Source organism: Oncorhynchus gorbuscha, linkage group LG10 (genome assembly GCF_021184085.1).
Source record: "Oncorhynchus gorbuscha isolate QuinsamMale2020 ecotype Even-year linkage group LG10, OgorEven_v1.0, whole genome shotgun sequence".
Lineage (NCBI taxonomy): Eukaryota > Metazoa > Chordata > Actinopteri > Salmoniformes > Salmonidae > Oncorhynchus > Oncorhynchus gorbuscha.
Window position 1 is genome coordinate 73,251,440 of NC_060182.1, and position 14,659 is coordinate 73,266,098.

Below are 14,659 nucleotides of genomic sequence, written 5' to 3' on the forward strand. Positions count from 1 at the left end.
TTGCAGGCGTCTACTCCCACATAGTGGCCAAGTTCATGAAAATCACCAGTCAATAGAGGGCCACAAGTGGAATACTAACAGCTGGAGCACGTGCTGTATTTTGTCGTTCATTTAGGGGGTATGGGTTTATATATACAGTCATTGGGGTATGGTTAGCGACATGTTAAGGTTAGTAGTGGTTAAGGTACCCAGTTAGCAATGAGTACTCGGGAGGCTGGCGTCCCTCCAAGGTGGTCGCGTCTCGCGCGCCGTGAGACTTTTTTGTTGTCCATCGCCACATTCCGGCCGTCACACAGCACATCCGCATTCACCTTCCCTTTTCCCGACAAGACCGCTGCCAGTCTATGGCAAAATAAAATGGGGTGAAAACATGTATTTTTCACCTCACAGAAGTAGTGCACTGGGCGTTTGCTAGTCCTATATTAGCGGACCGATACAGACCGCAGCGCTGGCAAAAACAACAAAACATTCTGCATCTGCTTTGGCAAAAAAGGTATGCTAGTTGTATAATTAAGAACAGTATCTTGCAAGATTCAATGGATGGAATTGTAAGACTTGTTGCCCTGTCCCTTTCTCTGCGATCATCATTCTAATGGAATCCAGAAAGAACCACACCCTGTCCTCAAACATTTACATCAAAAAGTGCAAAGTTATGGGCAAAGACCCAACACATCCACATCAAATGTAATATTTACCTTGATCAAGTAACATGGACAACCACTTCTTGTGCAGTATTAATTTACCATCCTTACAAACCACTTAATGTAAATGTACATTACTGTATTGTACATAAGCTGGTCATCTAGGTTTGTACCTGTAGACTTCCCATCACCATTAAGAAAAACAATGCACAATGCAGTAATTATTGGTCCCGTTGGTAAAGCATGGCATCTGCAACACTAGGGTTGTGGGTTTGAATTGCATGGGACACCAGTAGAGGGACCAGTAAAAAATGTAGGACCACTACGCAAATGTATGCACTTACTACTTACTGTAAGTTGCTTTGGATAAGAGCTTCTACTAAAATTTAAAAGGAATGAATGAACCGTTTCAGTTTTCACATAGAAATAAGTTGCATTGCAAAGTATCTCAAGAAACTGGAAAACATATAAAATATGGTTATATTCCACAAGTATTATCAGATTAACAGTTTTATACAGATAATTATCAGACTCAAGTCACAAATGCTGGCAAATACATTGAGTTTACATTTTTTTCACAAAAGTGGTCCTGTATTAGCGGACCAATATAGACGTCTGTAGCCCAGGCATTTTTTTCTTTCTGCATCGTCGCCCAAATAAAAGGTTCCTGGTGTATCCAGGGGTTCTTGAAATTGAAACTGTGGGGGTAGCCCCTTTAATGGATCCCTAGATAACCTTTTGGGGTAAAAATGTTAACTACCCCCCTCTGTTATTATTCATATTATTAATAGTATGCATAATAATAACAATATTTTAGTTGTCAGTGTTCATTATGATTTAATACCAAAGCATAATAAAATATCAAAATATGAGGTAAACTCCCAGCAGAGCACCAAGTCCAATGAATTTATCCTCTGGCATGTTGATGTTCTCCGTATCCATAGCAGAATGATTTTACAGTGCATGGTGATCGAACAGGTTTCCTGTTACAGTCATCAGAGGTGTAGGAAGGGTGAATCCCTTTTCACCTTGGTTTTTGTGTTTATTTATTTATTATTTCACCTATATTTAACTAGGTAGGCCAGTTGAGAACAAGTTCTCATTTACAACTGCGACCTGGCCAAGATAAGGCAAAGCCGTGCGACAAAAACAAAACAAAGTTACACATGGGATAAACAATAGTACAGTCAATAACACAATAAAAAAATCTGTATACAGTGTGTGCAAATTAAGGAGGTAAGGCAATAAATAGGCCTATAGTGGCGAAGTAATTACAATTTAGCAATTTACACTGGAGTGATAGATGTGCAGATGGGGCCACAGTGTCTCCTGACCCAGCCTCCAGTATTTATACTGCAGTAGTTTGTGTCGGGGGGCTAGGGTCAGTCTGTTATATCTGGAGTATTTCTCCTGTCTTATCCGGTGTCCTGTGTGAATTTAAGTATGCTCTCTCTAATTCTCTTTCTCTGAGGACCTGAGCCCTAGGACCATGCCTCAGGACTACCTGGCATGATGACTCCTTGCTGTCCCCAGTCCATCTGGCCGTGCTGCTGCTCCAGTTTCAACTGTTTTGCCTGTGGCTATGGAACCCTGACCTGTTCACCAGACGTGCTACCTGTCCCAGACCTGCTGTTTTCAACTCTCTAGAGTCAGCAGGAACGGTAGAGATTAGAGGTCGACCGATTAATCGGAATGGCCGATTAGGGACGATTTCAAGTTTTCATAACAATCGGAAATCTTTATTTTTGGGTGCCAATTTGTATTTTTTTTTTGTTGTAATATATATTTTTTTACACCTTTATTGAATCTTTATTTAACTAGGCAAGTCAGTTAAGACCACATTCTTATTTTCACCCGTTTAACGTCCCATCCGAAAGACAGCAGCCTACACAGGCCAGTGTCCCCAATCACTGCCCTGGGGCATTGGGATATTTTTTTAGACCAGAGGAAAGAGTGCCTCCTACTGGCCCTCCAACACCACTTCCAGCAGCATCTGGTCTCCATTCCAGGAACTGACCAGGACCAACCCTGCTTAGCTTCAGAAGTAAGCCAGCAGTGGTATGCAGGGTGGTATGCTGCTGGCCTAAACGGTGGTATGCTGCTGGCCTGTTGAGTCTACCGATAAGAATACGTTGATTGACAGTTGAAAGCCTTGGCCAGGTTGATGAAGACGGCTGCACAGTACTGTCTTTTATCAATGGCACAGTACTGTCTTTTATCAATGGCGATTATGATATCGTTTAGGACCTTGAGCGTGGCTGAGGTGCACCTATGACTAGCTCGGAAACCAGATTGCATAGCGGAGATCACCGAAATGGTCGATGATCTGTTTTTTTCACTTGGCTTTTGACGACTTTAGAAGGTTAGGGAAGGATGGATATAGGTCTGTACAGTTTTGGAATTCTCAATTATTGTGGATTTATCAGTGGTGACAGTGTTTCCTATTCTCAGTGCAGTGGGCAGCTGGGAGGAGGTACTCTCATTCTCCATGGACTTTACTGTGTCCCAAATCTTTTTGGAATTAGTGCTGCAGGATGCACATTTCTGTTTGAAAAAGCTAGCCTTTGCTTTCCTAACTGACTGTGTGTACCCATCCTGCAACATCGAGAGCATCCTGACCGGTTGCATCACTGCCTGGTACGGCAATTGCTCGGCCTCTGACCGCAAGGCACTTCAAAGGGTAGTGCGTACGGCCCAGTACATCACTGGGGCAAAGCTGCCTGCCATCCAGGACCTCTACACCAGGCGGTGTCAGAGGAAGGCCCTAAAAATGTCAAAGACCCCAGCCACCCGAGTCAGACTGTTCTCTCTACTACCGCATGACAAGCAGTACCGGAGTGCCAAGTCTAGGACAAAAAGGCTTCTCAACAGTTTTTACCCACAAGCTATAAGACTCTTGAACAGGTAACCAAATGGTTACCCCGGACTATTTGCATTGTGTGCCCTCCAACCCCTCTTTTACACTGCTGCTATTCTCTAGTTATCTTATATGCATAGTCACTTTACCTATACATTCATGTACATACTACCTCATTGGCCCGACCAACCAGTGCTCCCGCACATTGGCTAACCGGGCTATCTGCATTGTGTCCCGCCAACCCCTCTTTTTACGTTACTGCTACTCTGTTCTTCATATATGTAAAGTCACTTTAACCATACCTACATGTACATACTACCTCAATAAGACTGACTAACCGGTGTCTGTATATAGCCTTGCTACTATTATTTTCAAATTTCTTTTTACTTTTGTTTTATTTCTTTACTTACCCACATACACACACACACCTTTTCTTTAGCACTATTGGTTAGAGCCTGTAAGTAAGCATTTCACTGTAAGGTCTACACTGTTGTATTTGGCGCACGTGACAAATAAACTTTGTTTTAGGGAGCTCTTGACAGTGAGCTCCCTAACAGTGAATAAATGTTTTAGGGAGCTCTTGACAGTGATGAGGGGTGGTCGTTTGACCACAGACCCATAACGGACGCAGGCAATGAGGCAGTGATGGCTGAGATCCTGGTTGAAAACAGCAGATATGTATTTAGACTGCAAGTGGTCAGGATGATATCTATCAGGGTGCCCATGTTTACGGATTTAGGGTTGTACCTGGTAGGTTCCTTGATAATTTGTGTGAGACTGAGGGCATCTAGCTTAGATTGTAGGACGGCCGGGGTGTTAAGCATATCCCAAGTTAGGTCACCTTGTTTCTGGAGATATCTTTAAAAGTAGAAGCTCGAACTGTTTGGGTATAGACCTGGATAGTATGACAGAACTCTGCAGGCTCTCTCTACAGTAGATTGAAATTCTGCCCCCTTTAGCAGTTCTGTCTTGACAGAAAATGTTGTAATTGGGGATGGAAATTTCAGGGTTCCTAAGACAGGATTCAGACACGGCTAGCACATCAGGGTTGGCGGAGTGTGCTAAAGCAGTGAATAAAGCAGACAGGGGGAGGCTTCTGATGTTAACATGCATTAACCCAAGGCTTTTACAGTTGCAGAAGTCAACAAATGAGAGCGCCTGGGGACACACAGTGCCTGGGTTAACCTCCACATCACCAGAGGAACAGAGGAGTAGGATGAGGGTACGGCTAAAGGCTATAAGAACTGGTCGTCGAGTGCGTTGGGAACAGAATAAAAGGAGCAGATTTCTGGGCGTGGTAGGATAGATTCAGGGCATAGTGTATAGACAAGTGTAAGGTAGGGTGCGATTACAGTGGGGGTAAACCTAGGCATTGAGTGACGATGAGATAGGTTGCATCTCTGGAGGCGCCAGTTAAGCTGGGTGCAGTTTTCGCATGTGTGGGATGTGGGACAAAGGAGCTATCTGAGGCATGTTGAGCAGGACTAGGGGCTCCATAGTAAAATAAACAATGAGAGCTGCCTTAAACAACAGTATACAAGGCATATTGACATTAGAGAAAGGCATAAGCAATCACAGGTGTTGATTGGGAGAGCGAAGACAACAACAGTTGAGACAACGGGTAAACGGGTGAGACAACGGGTAAACAGTTAAGATGACAACAACAGGTATATGGCGATGAATGGGCAGAGAGGGTCAGTTAGCTACACACAGGGCCTGAGTTTGAGGCTGGGGCAGACAGATAAACACAATGAACTACCGTGTTAATGGACAGTCCAGCAGGCATCGGCTGTGTAGCCGAGTGATCATAGGGTCCAATGAGCAGCACTAGATGAAACACGGAACAGTTCGGTAGTCAATTACAATGTTGAGCGAGCGGGAGACACGGCGTTCATGGAGCTAGCAGGCCGGGGCTAGCAGATGGATCATCACCAAACATCCATGGCCGAGTTACAGACTAGTCGTGATGGATTGGCCGGGCTCTGTGTCGACAAAGGGTCCAGGCCAATTGGCAAGAGAAGTGTTGTAGTTGGTGTACTTCGTTTGCTAGCCGGGAGATGGGCCTAGCTCAGGGCTAAATGCTGCATGCTTCTAGACAAGGGTGTTAGCCACAATAGCTCCTCGGTAGCAACTAGCTAGCTGCGAAGATCCGGTGTAATGGTCCAGAGCTTGCGGCAGGAATCCGGTGATGTAGTGGAAAAAAGCAGTCCGATATGCCCAGGGCTGGTATCGTGCTGTGCAGACTGGCAGGTATTATCCTTCTATCCAGGCTAAAGTGGCAGGAGTCCGAGCTAAAGGTAAAGACCTCTAGTAGAGGCTAACAATGACTAAATAGCTAGTAGTTAATTAGCTGTCTCGCTTCTGATGGAGGTTCCAGTTATAAGGTCTAAAAAAATAAATAGTTGATCCGTATCACATTGGGTGAGGCGGGTTGCAGGAATGTATATTTTTATGAAAATTGAGAAAAGAAAGAGTTTGAAATGTTTACAACGGGATGAAAACAAACACGTCTTACTGCTGCGCCATCTTGGATAATGTGAATGAAAATGTAGAGGTAAGGGAAGAGGATGGTACATGTGATCTGCATAACATACCAATACCAATCAACATACCTTTGTATGCCTCCTAGTCTGTATACTTAGACACAAAAGTGAGCAGCTCATTCATCTGCACCCAATACAGCTAGCTTTCAACATATTCTTATAGCATACATATTCTTAACGCCATTGAATTGTCTATTTTCTGTTTTACAAATATTTGCACAAATATGAAAAGATAGATGGTATTGTCTTGTTTTGCACGCTTTGTACAAAATAATAAAATGCAGTACTAAAAGATATTTCTGAACGTAGCTCTTTATTAGCTAGCTCCAACTGCATGTTCACTTATCTCCAACCATGATCAACTGCCCATGACCTAACCATCTGGGTGGTCTTAACCAATCATAGCACAGTATGATACGGCTGTAAAATGCATCCAATTATAATTCAGTATGTTTACACATATGAATATTACAGGTATCATCATAAAATATACATTTAGATCATATAAGGGACAAACCGTACCTTAACTGAAACATTTAAAGATCTCAATTGAAGTGCCTGCACCTACTGTCCTTTAAAATTAAAATCCAAATGCAAAAGTTGGGCAGTTAGTTTTCCTGCAAGAACCCTCACCAACTAAGGAGATTCTTCGATGAACCCCACCTCCTATGGGGTTCTTGGAAGAACCTTTTGTGGGCAATTTCCAATGCCAATAACCCTAAGGTTCTTCCAAAGACTTTGAGGATTTTGAATCCCTAATATTTAGAGAGTATTGAAGCTAGTGGTTTAAAGTACGTTAAAGTACAATTTAAGTTGTTTTTGGTGGTATCTGTACTTTACATCACTATTGATATTTTTTGACAACGTTGACTTTTACCTCACTACCTTATGTTTGAATCGCACATAGTATTACACATGAGTTTAAGAATGTAGTTTTCGATTTTCAGACAATTTAGGATGTTGCACACCCTTGGCTGAACTCGATGTTCCACATCCTAAATTGTCAGAAAATACGAAAATGGTGTTTCAAAAATAAAGTATGCATATTTCCCCTTTTTCTGTAAACATACGCGGTACCATGGAAATATGACCATGTGGGTATACTAACCCTATTAAGGTGATTATCAATTTAGCTTTCGTTTTGAAAGATATGATACGAAAGATAATGTTCGTATGCTTACAATACCATACCGTAAACGACGCGCGTTCATGTTCAGATTAAGTGTCCGGGCTCAAAACTCATACAGAAGACATATTCGTCCAATTACTATAATGTAATGACAATGAGAATCATGGTCAAGGGCTAAGGTTTAGACGGTGCCATTACTTCTGTCCACTCCAGCATGGCCATTGATGACCCGCTCCCTATCGTGCCGGATGATGCTCATATGAATGTTAATAAATTATTTCACCGATAAAAAAAGTCAGTGTCTTTATCGACATTGGTATTGCCTGTACTGTAGCACAGAGTTTCTAATTCCAGACGCGCAACATCGTGAGACTTCCGGGAACGCTTGCGAAACAGACCAAACCGACCAGACCGTGAAATATTATTAATTAGTTGTTAATTTTCTCGAAATCTAAAGGCACAACCTTGATTCGAGACAGTGTTTTAAGCAGTTGAACATGTTATTACTCCAACCTTGTGAAAGTAACAAACTAACACGTTTCCATTTCCGATTATTATTTTTATATCGAAGGAGTGCCTTTGACGACATGCGCAGTTTGGCACGAGAGAACCGTGAGACCCGTCGTCTCACGCGGACGTGTTTCTGCGTATGTGTTTACTTGGCTAACGTCGCCATGACATCCCCTACAAGTGTGGTCGGTTATTTCTATTGGAGAAGCAGTTTCTGCCTATCTTCATACTGTACTGTCTATGACTGTAATGTTGCTCTGAAATTCAACAGCGGAACTCATGCATTGAGGAAATTGGTCCATCAACGGGCAGTAAATACAGTGACACCGTGTCACAACGTGCTCATGAAAATCAGATACCGTCTATTTTGCCAGGTGAGTAACTGAGTCGTTTACAAGGTTACATATATTACATATGTTTTTTTTTTGTATTTGTGGTTCATACTGGGCATTGAATACAAATGTTACTGGAATGTTAACGTACTTTCTTTGGTCCTTCAATAAGTGAACCCTTCAAGAACTTTCCACTTGCAAGCTAGCAAACGTTTAGCTAGCTAATTTAGCGTGTGTTTTTAGCTAGCTAAATTAGTCACTTTATTTGCAACTACTATAGTGACTTCATACTCGCCACCTTCATTGGTGACTAATATTGGCTAGGTAGGTATCAGCTTTTTAGTTATCAATCCAGACAACAGCTATAAGTTAAATCTGTTTGGCAGTAACATAATACTAACAGAGGATAGTATTCAATGTTAGATTTTGTTAGAAACACTAGCCAACTATCACACACAGTGAGCTACTAACTTTAGAGATAACTTACACCAATAGTAATGACAGGCCGAGTGAGTGCAACAAGCCTCACAAATCACAGTGGACTCTATGGGAACAAAGTCCCTTGGTTCTTTCTTGTGTTCATTTAACCATTACCAGACCCACATTTTGAGACAAGTGAGTAAGTAGGTGTATGTTTTGTGATTAGATGGAGTTTCTTCCATATTACACATCTATATTCTGCACATCCTCTCTATCCAGCTGGGTGTAGTTGCAGGAAGTTGTCATGGAGAGTCTGGGGGAGAAGTTCAAAGCTCTGTCAATCACTCGGCGTGTCCAGCCAGATGAGCCCACCTACCTTCTGGACCTGTCCCACCAGCCTGTCTCGGGCCCAGGGTTGGTGGCCGTATGCTGCTCCAACCTCTCCATCCGTTTGCACAGTGAGGACAGCCTCAGCCTGCTCAGGGAGTACCAGGGACATAGTGGTGCAATCTGTGGGGTGTGCTTTGCCCACACCTCCCCTGACCTGCTCTTCTCAGGCTCTGCTGATGGGACAGTGAGGACGTGGGATGTCCGCTGTCCTGGTTCAGAGGCAGCACAGGTGTTCAGGAGTGACTCCTCCCACCACTTCTGCAGCTTTGATGTGAGCTGCAGCGATGTGGTCCTATGTGCAGGCACTGAGCAGGTCGATGAAGATGATAGCTTCTTGGTTTTCTGGGATGCCCGCATGGCAAAGGAGAAGGGAGGGGTTCTGGGTGTCTACTCTGAGTCCCACAGTGATGACATCACGCAGGTGCGTTTCCACCCTCGGAATGCCGACCACTTGGCGTCTGGCTCCACTGATGGCCTGGTGAATGTGTTTGACCTGAGCCTTGGTGCAGAGGAGGAGGCCCTGCTGGCCACCTGTAACTGTGGCTCCTCTGCTAGCTCAGTGTGCTGGGCAGGGAAGGACTTCAATCAGCTGCTGTGCCTCAGCCACGACGAGGGCCTCCATCTGTGGGACCTGGGTCAGTTGGACACAGACAAGCCCCTCACACTCTTCAGTGCCGCTGACGCCCGCAGCCTGACCCCTCTCTCTAATGAAGTGGCCCTGGATTACTTTGTTGGCGGGACTTGGCTGGAGGAGGCAGGGCGCTTACTAGTGCTAGGTGGGACAAACAGTGGAGACATCCACCTTCTGGAGTGCAGTGAGGAAGGCCTGTGTCTGCTGAGGTCCCTCCAAGGGGGCCACTCTTCCACAGTGCGCTGCTTCCTCTGGGATCCCGCAGGGGAGGCCCTGCTCACGGGAGGGGAGGATGCACAGCTGCTCTTGTGGAAGCCAGGGGCGGAGGAATTCACCTCAGGGAAGAGGGACACCCTGAAGAGTGCCTCTGCATTAAAACTCAAATCTAGATCACACAAGAAGCATGGCTCCAAGAGGGATAAGAAGCTAGAAGTGTGAGTCGGATGCAATAGAGGGTTCTCAAAGAAGGGCAAGACTGCAGTCCCTATTTAATCAATCAATATTCCTCTTGCACTCACAGAGTACTCATTTGGATTCATATAATCAACACAATTTTATTTTTTCTTTCTTGAAAGTAGTATTATACTTATCCCAGAAACTGATTAATCTCTTTAACCGCTAGGGCTTAAAATGAGATTGAATCGCGGTATTTGTTTTTCAAATGTTTCTCCCAACTTGTTTGGTATTTTGTTTAGCTAAAACCAATTGGTATTTCTTTAGAAATATAATTCTAATTGTATCGAGTTGATCTAATGCATGCGTTAGTCATTTACAACATTAACAATGTTTACAATGTCTACACTGTATTTCCGATCAATTTGATGTTATTTTAATGGACTACAAAATGTGCTTTTCTTTCAAAAAGGGCTTTCTAAGTGACCCCAAACTTTTGAATGGTAGTGTATATTTGTTTCACAAATATTCTTTTGATGCTTCAAGGGATCTTAACCCTAAAATAGCTAAATTATCTCTGGTATGACCTTCTTAAATCAATTCCATAATGCTTAGTAGAACCCCTTTCCCTGGCTTAGACTGTTTAGTGTGAAAAACAAGGGGTTAAATACATGTACATAAAAAGATGCATGTAAAAATACATGTACATATAAAGGAAAGACACTTCAGAACATGCTTAATTTAGATTTTTTTTCTTTTTTTGGGGGGGGGACTGTTTTTCCATGTAGTGAATCTGTTTGTATGGTCTAATAGCAGTAAGGCTGAATAAAACATGTTCATCAAATATATTTTTTGATACTTCGATGGTTCTTTTAAAATTCAAACACATAGTAAAATGATCCTTGGTATGACCTTAAAACAATTCCATATATCTTAGTAGAACCCCTTCACTCAGTTTAGACAGGGCTTAGACTCTTACGGGTTAAAGGGTTAAGGTTAGGGGAATGATTAGCTGAAAAGGTTTGGGGAAAGAGTTGGCTAACATGCTAATTAGTTGAAAAGTTGCTAAAATGCTAAAGTTGTCCATGATGAAATTTGATCTCGCAACCTTTAGGTTATACGTCCACCCATCCCAACCAACCACCCCACTCTTGGTTTTGCCTTAAGACCGATGGTTACGTTAAGACTTTGTAATGATTTAATAATGTTTAATCTTGTCATTTAATTAATTTTTCATTACTAAACAATAAAATGCAGTATGTGGCTGAACAGTTTCAATATTACCAAAACTGAAGGGGAAATAATTGTAAAACAATATGGACTTGTTTTGATATCGTTTAGCTATTTTAATACTATGTCAGTATAGCTACAGTATGTCACTGTTAACTCAACTTCAATAACAAATGCTTGTATATTTTGAAATGTTTTTATTTTTTTACCATCCATCCTTCTTGGGATATTATTCTTATCCATAATTTTGGTGTATTGTAAAATTTGATGTGGTGTACTTGCTGAGAAAAGATCAGTGCCACTCTGGCTCCTGAGTGGCGCAGGGGTCTAAGGCGTTACTACAGTCCCTGGTTTCGAATCCAGGCTGTATCACATCAGGTCGTGATTGGGAGTCCCGTAGCGCGGCGCACAATTGGCCCAGCGTTGTCCGGGGTAGGCCATCATTGTGAAGAAGTTTCTTGTTCTTAACTGACTTCCCTAACTTAATTTATTTTTAACCTTTATTTGAGACATCTGTTGTAAATCCTCTCTTCCTATCCGTAATGTTGATGTGTTTTTTAAATAATATAACTAATGGGAAACCAAGAGAAGTAGTTGGTCCTTGCCCGTTCAAGACCGTCCTTCAGTGTGAATGAACGGTAAATCAGGGTTGGGCCTTAACAGGTTTAGCTTCATGCCATAAGGGGAGGACTCCCCACCCACTTGCCAGGGCTGCCCAACCCTCTTCCTGGAGATCTACTGTCCTTGTAAATGTTCAGTCCAAATCTCACTCAGCATATCTGATTCAGCTAGTTAAGGTCTTGTTGAGCAGCTAATTAGTAGAATTAGATGTTAAATTAAGGTTGGACTGAATCCACAGGACGGAAGATCTCCAGGAAGAGGGTTAGGCAGCGACTAAAGTATAAAATTCCACCTCGTCTTCAACCCAATATCCTTCCTAGTCCCATACACCTCAACCTACCTTCTAAAAATTTCATCTCTAGGAGCGACTCTGTTAGCGGAATGATGGACGTTATCTAAATGTCCAACCCCATCCATTACGTGCGTCGAACAAACCAATCACCATCGTCTATAGTGCCAAACCGAGCATCAGGGTTGGTTGTATCTCTTATGTGTGCCATGGACTCTGCCCAGTAATATTGACAAAAGAGTGAATAGAGATGTCCCCAAATTAAACACTGTCTACAGAAATATAACAAAAAAAGAGGTGTGGTGTAAACAAGTTATCATTTTTTCTTCTCATAAATAGGGAATGTGATTGACTCCTCTTAATCTTTTTATACGTCTATTTTGTTATTAATGGGACTCGGAGGATTATTTCGTTAGAAGGTAAATAGGCACTCGTTGGTTTGTCTGTCTTTAAAAAAAAAGGCAAAATAGCCTTCCTGCTGGTTTGCCGCTACTTGGAGAGGCTACTCTTACATAATTGGAAGCATTTTAGTTTAATATTGTATAATAGAGGATAACAACTTGCCACAGTATTCGTTCCGGACAACAGAGGATCAAGGTAACACGTTACGGCTCATTGTCGTTAATCTGCAGATAGCTTGTTTCTGGGTACCTATGTGTGATTCTAGCCAGTTAGCAATAGTAGCTAGCTTGCTTCCACATCAAGAGATGTGGGATTAATTTTCAGCTCGTTTACACAGCTTGACGTCAGAATAAATATATATTTTTACAAAGTGAAATATTTGTTGCAACGTTAACTAGCTAGTTATAAATCAATTTTACACACTGAGTATTCCTGTAACATTTCCGTAACTCGATAACATTACCTAGCTAGCCTCTCACTGGCTGCCAAACTAGCTAGGAAGCTATACCATTAGCATGCGAACGACCCAGGGAGCATCACAGCTAACCGTTAAATAGTTAACTTTCTGTCGTTACTTGCCATTAACGACCATTTTATATGTTGGCAATATAACGACCTACGTTACCAGTATGAAATAATATTATTCCAAGATAAACAGTATATTGCAAATAAAGCTAGATAACGATAAACACACTGAAGAGGACTTGTTTTTGGTGGAAATATCGGATGGCTACTGTACTAGCTAGCTAACTCGTTAGCCAGCTAGTGCACCAGTTACTGTGGTCGTATCTGATGTGCATTCACTAGCTACTTGACGTGTTTGCTTATCATAATGTCAAACTAAATGGAGAACTAATTTGCTAGGCCCAGCACCAACTAGATGCTAGTCACCACCATTATTAGCTAGTTAACATTGGCATTGACATTGTATAGGTGTTGACAGAATGTCCCAACAAAGTCAAATGTCGGTAGGCAGCTATCTTTTGAGATGTATAATTAATGGACTAGCATATGTTTTCACGATCAGACTAGACGGAATTTACACTGCTGTTTGAGTTAACCTGCAAATGTAGTAATTTGTTAGTGGCCAGGGTGTGTTTAGTCGAATTTGCTAGTTAACCATATTCTACCAAAGAAAGCATGGGCCAATTGGCAGGTCCGTATTAAATGTTCCACAGACGACATCAATAGATATAGTTAAGTACATGTATTTGTTTGATATATAGCAAGTTTGAGTTTACCAATTGTCAACAATCGTGGTTAACCTGGTTTTAATATACGTCTGTGGACTAACCAAGGGTTTCATAGTTTGTTTAATCCGTTTGCTCTTGTGGAGGCTGGCCCAGAATGTCAGGTTCAGAGTCACTCATCATCATACCTACATTGGTCCTGTTTGGCTGGGGAGTACTGTGACACTTCTGAGTCTTTCTGTTTGGAATGAAGACGTTGATCACCAGTGTGTACTGTTAGTGTTGTTCTTATTTACCATTGCACTGTCCTATAGGTGTACATGATTCTGTCATCTAAGCATTCTGACAATCTTGTTGGAGTGGAAGCGCAAGGTGTGTGCCATTGTGTGAGTGTGTCTTTGTACACACTTAAGTCTCACTTGTACATTCTCAAGGGTTTGAATGTCACAATGAGCAAGGTAAGAGTCATGTCCCAGTCAAGATACCCTGGCATCCAAAGTCCCCTGTATTTATGATTGGAGTGAGGGCCCATGTGCCTATAATATAGCCCAAGTTACTGTTCCCCACCTTGGTAGCCTTCTCTGGGTGCCTGTCAGCATGGGCTTGGTGCATTGTTTTATGATGTGCCTGAGCTCTACAATTGTTATAGACTATCCAGAACTGACAGGGTCATCTTATGTCACCTGTAAGTTCTCATGATTCAGAATGTATTTGTTACTAGGAAAAGTTGAAAGCACATCCAGATTACTGATTATAAAGTAGTAGGCTAACACATCTTCAGATTCAATGCAGCATGACGATTAAACAATGTTAGTAGTTTTGAATGGCAAGCTATAAAAATGGTTTTCTGGGGAAAGAGGTTTGTGCTTTCTAGATTTTGGTTTTGTTTGCCATTCTGACAGACCTGTGAGGCTATGCAGGTAAGTAGGTCTGACCCATGATGACGGGATGGTGCATAAGGAGTTTGCAGTATGGCGCATCTGCTTGATCCTCTCATCACTTCTGTCCATCCTTTCCCTCCTGTGTTGCACGCTCTCTCTCTACCTCTGTAGCTCGCTCTCTCTCTACCTCTGTAGCTCGC

At 42.3% G+C, this 14,659-nt stretch overlaps 2 protein-coding genes across 5 annotated transcripts in view; both read left to right on the top strand.

Moving 5' to 3' along the window:
- The first annotated feature begins 7,749 nt into the window (after positions 1-7,749).
- wdr89 (WD repeat domain 89) lies at positions 7,750-11,163 on the top strand. The gene is made up of 3 exons (XM_046366989.1): positions 7,750-7,865; positions 7,952-8,054; positions 8,712-11,163. The coding sequence occupies exon 3, from the start codon at positions 8,737-8,739 to the stop codon at positions 9,889-9,891; it is 1,155 nt and encodes a 384-aa protein (XP_046222945.1). The 5' UTR covers positions 7,750-7,865; positions 7,952-8,054; positions 8,712-8,736; the 3' UTR covers positions 9,892-11,163.
- LOC124046529 (serine/threonine-protein phosphatase 2A 56 kDa regulatory subunit epsilon isoform-like) overlaps positions 7,848-14,659 on the top strand; it is a 72,217-nt gene continuing 65,405 nt past the window's right edge. The window contains exon 1 of one of the 4 annotated variants that reach the window (XM_046366986.1): positions 7,848-8,054. The gene's annotated coding sequence lies outside the window, so the exon portion shown is untranslated. Of the gene's footprint in view, positions 8,055-12,178; positions 12,584-14,659 lie in introns of those variants that run through there. The other 3 variants (XM_046366984.1, XM_046366982.1, XM_046366983.1) reach the window with 3 other exon arrangements.

Excerpts from the sequence above, each read along its gene's own strand:
- wdr89 (XM_046366989.1), top strand. The coding sequence starts at position 8,737 with ATGGAGAGTCTGGGGGAGAAGTTCAAAGCTCTGTCAATCACTCGGCGT.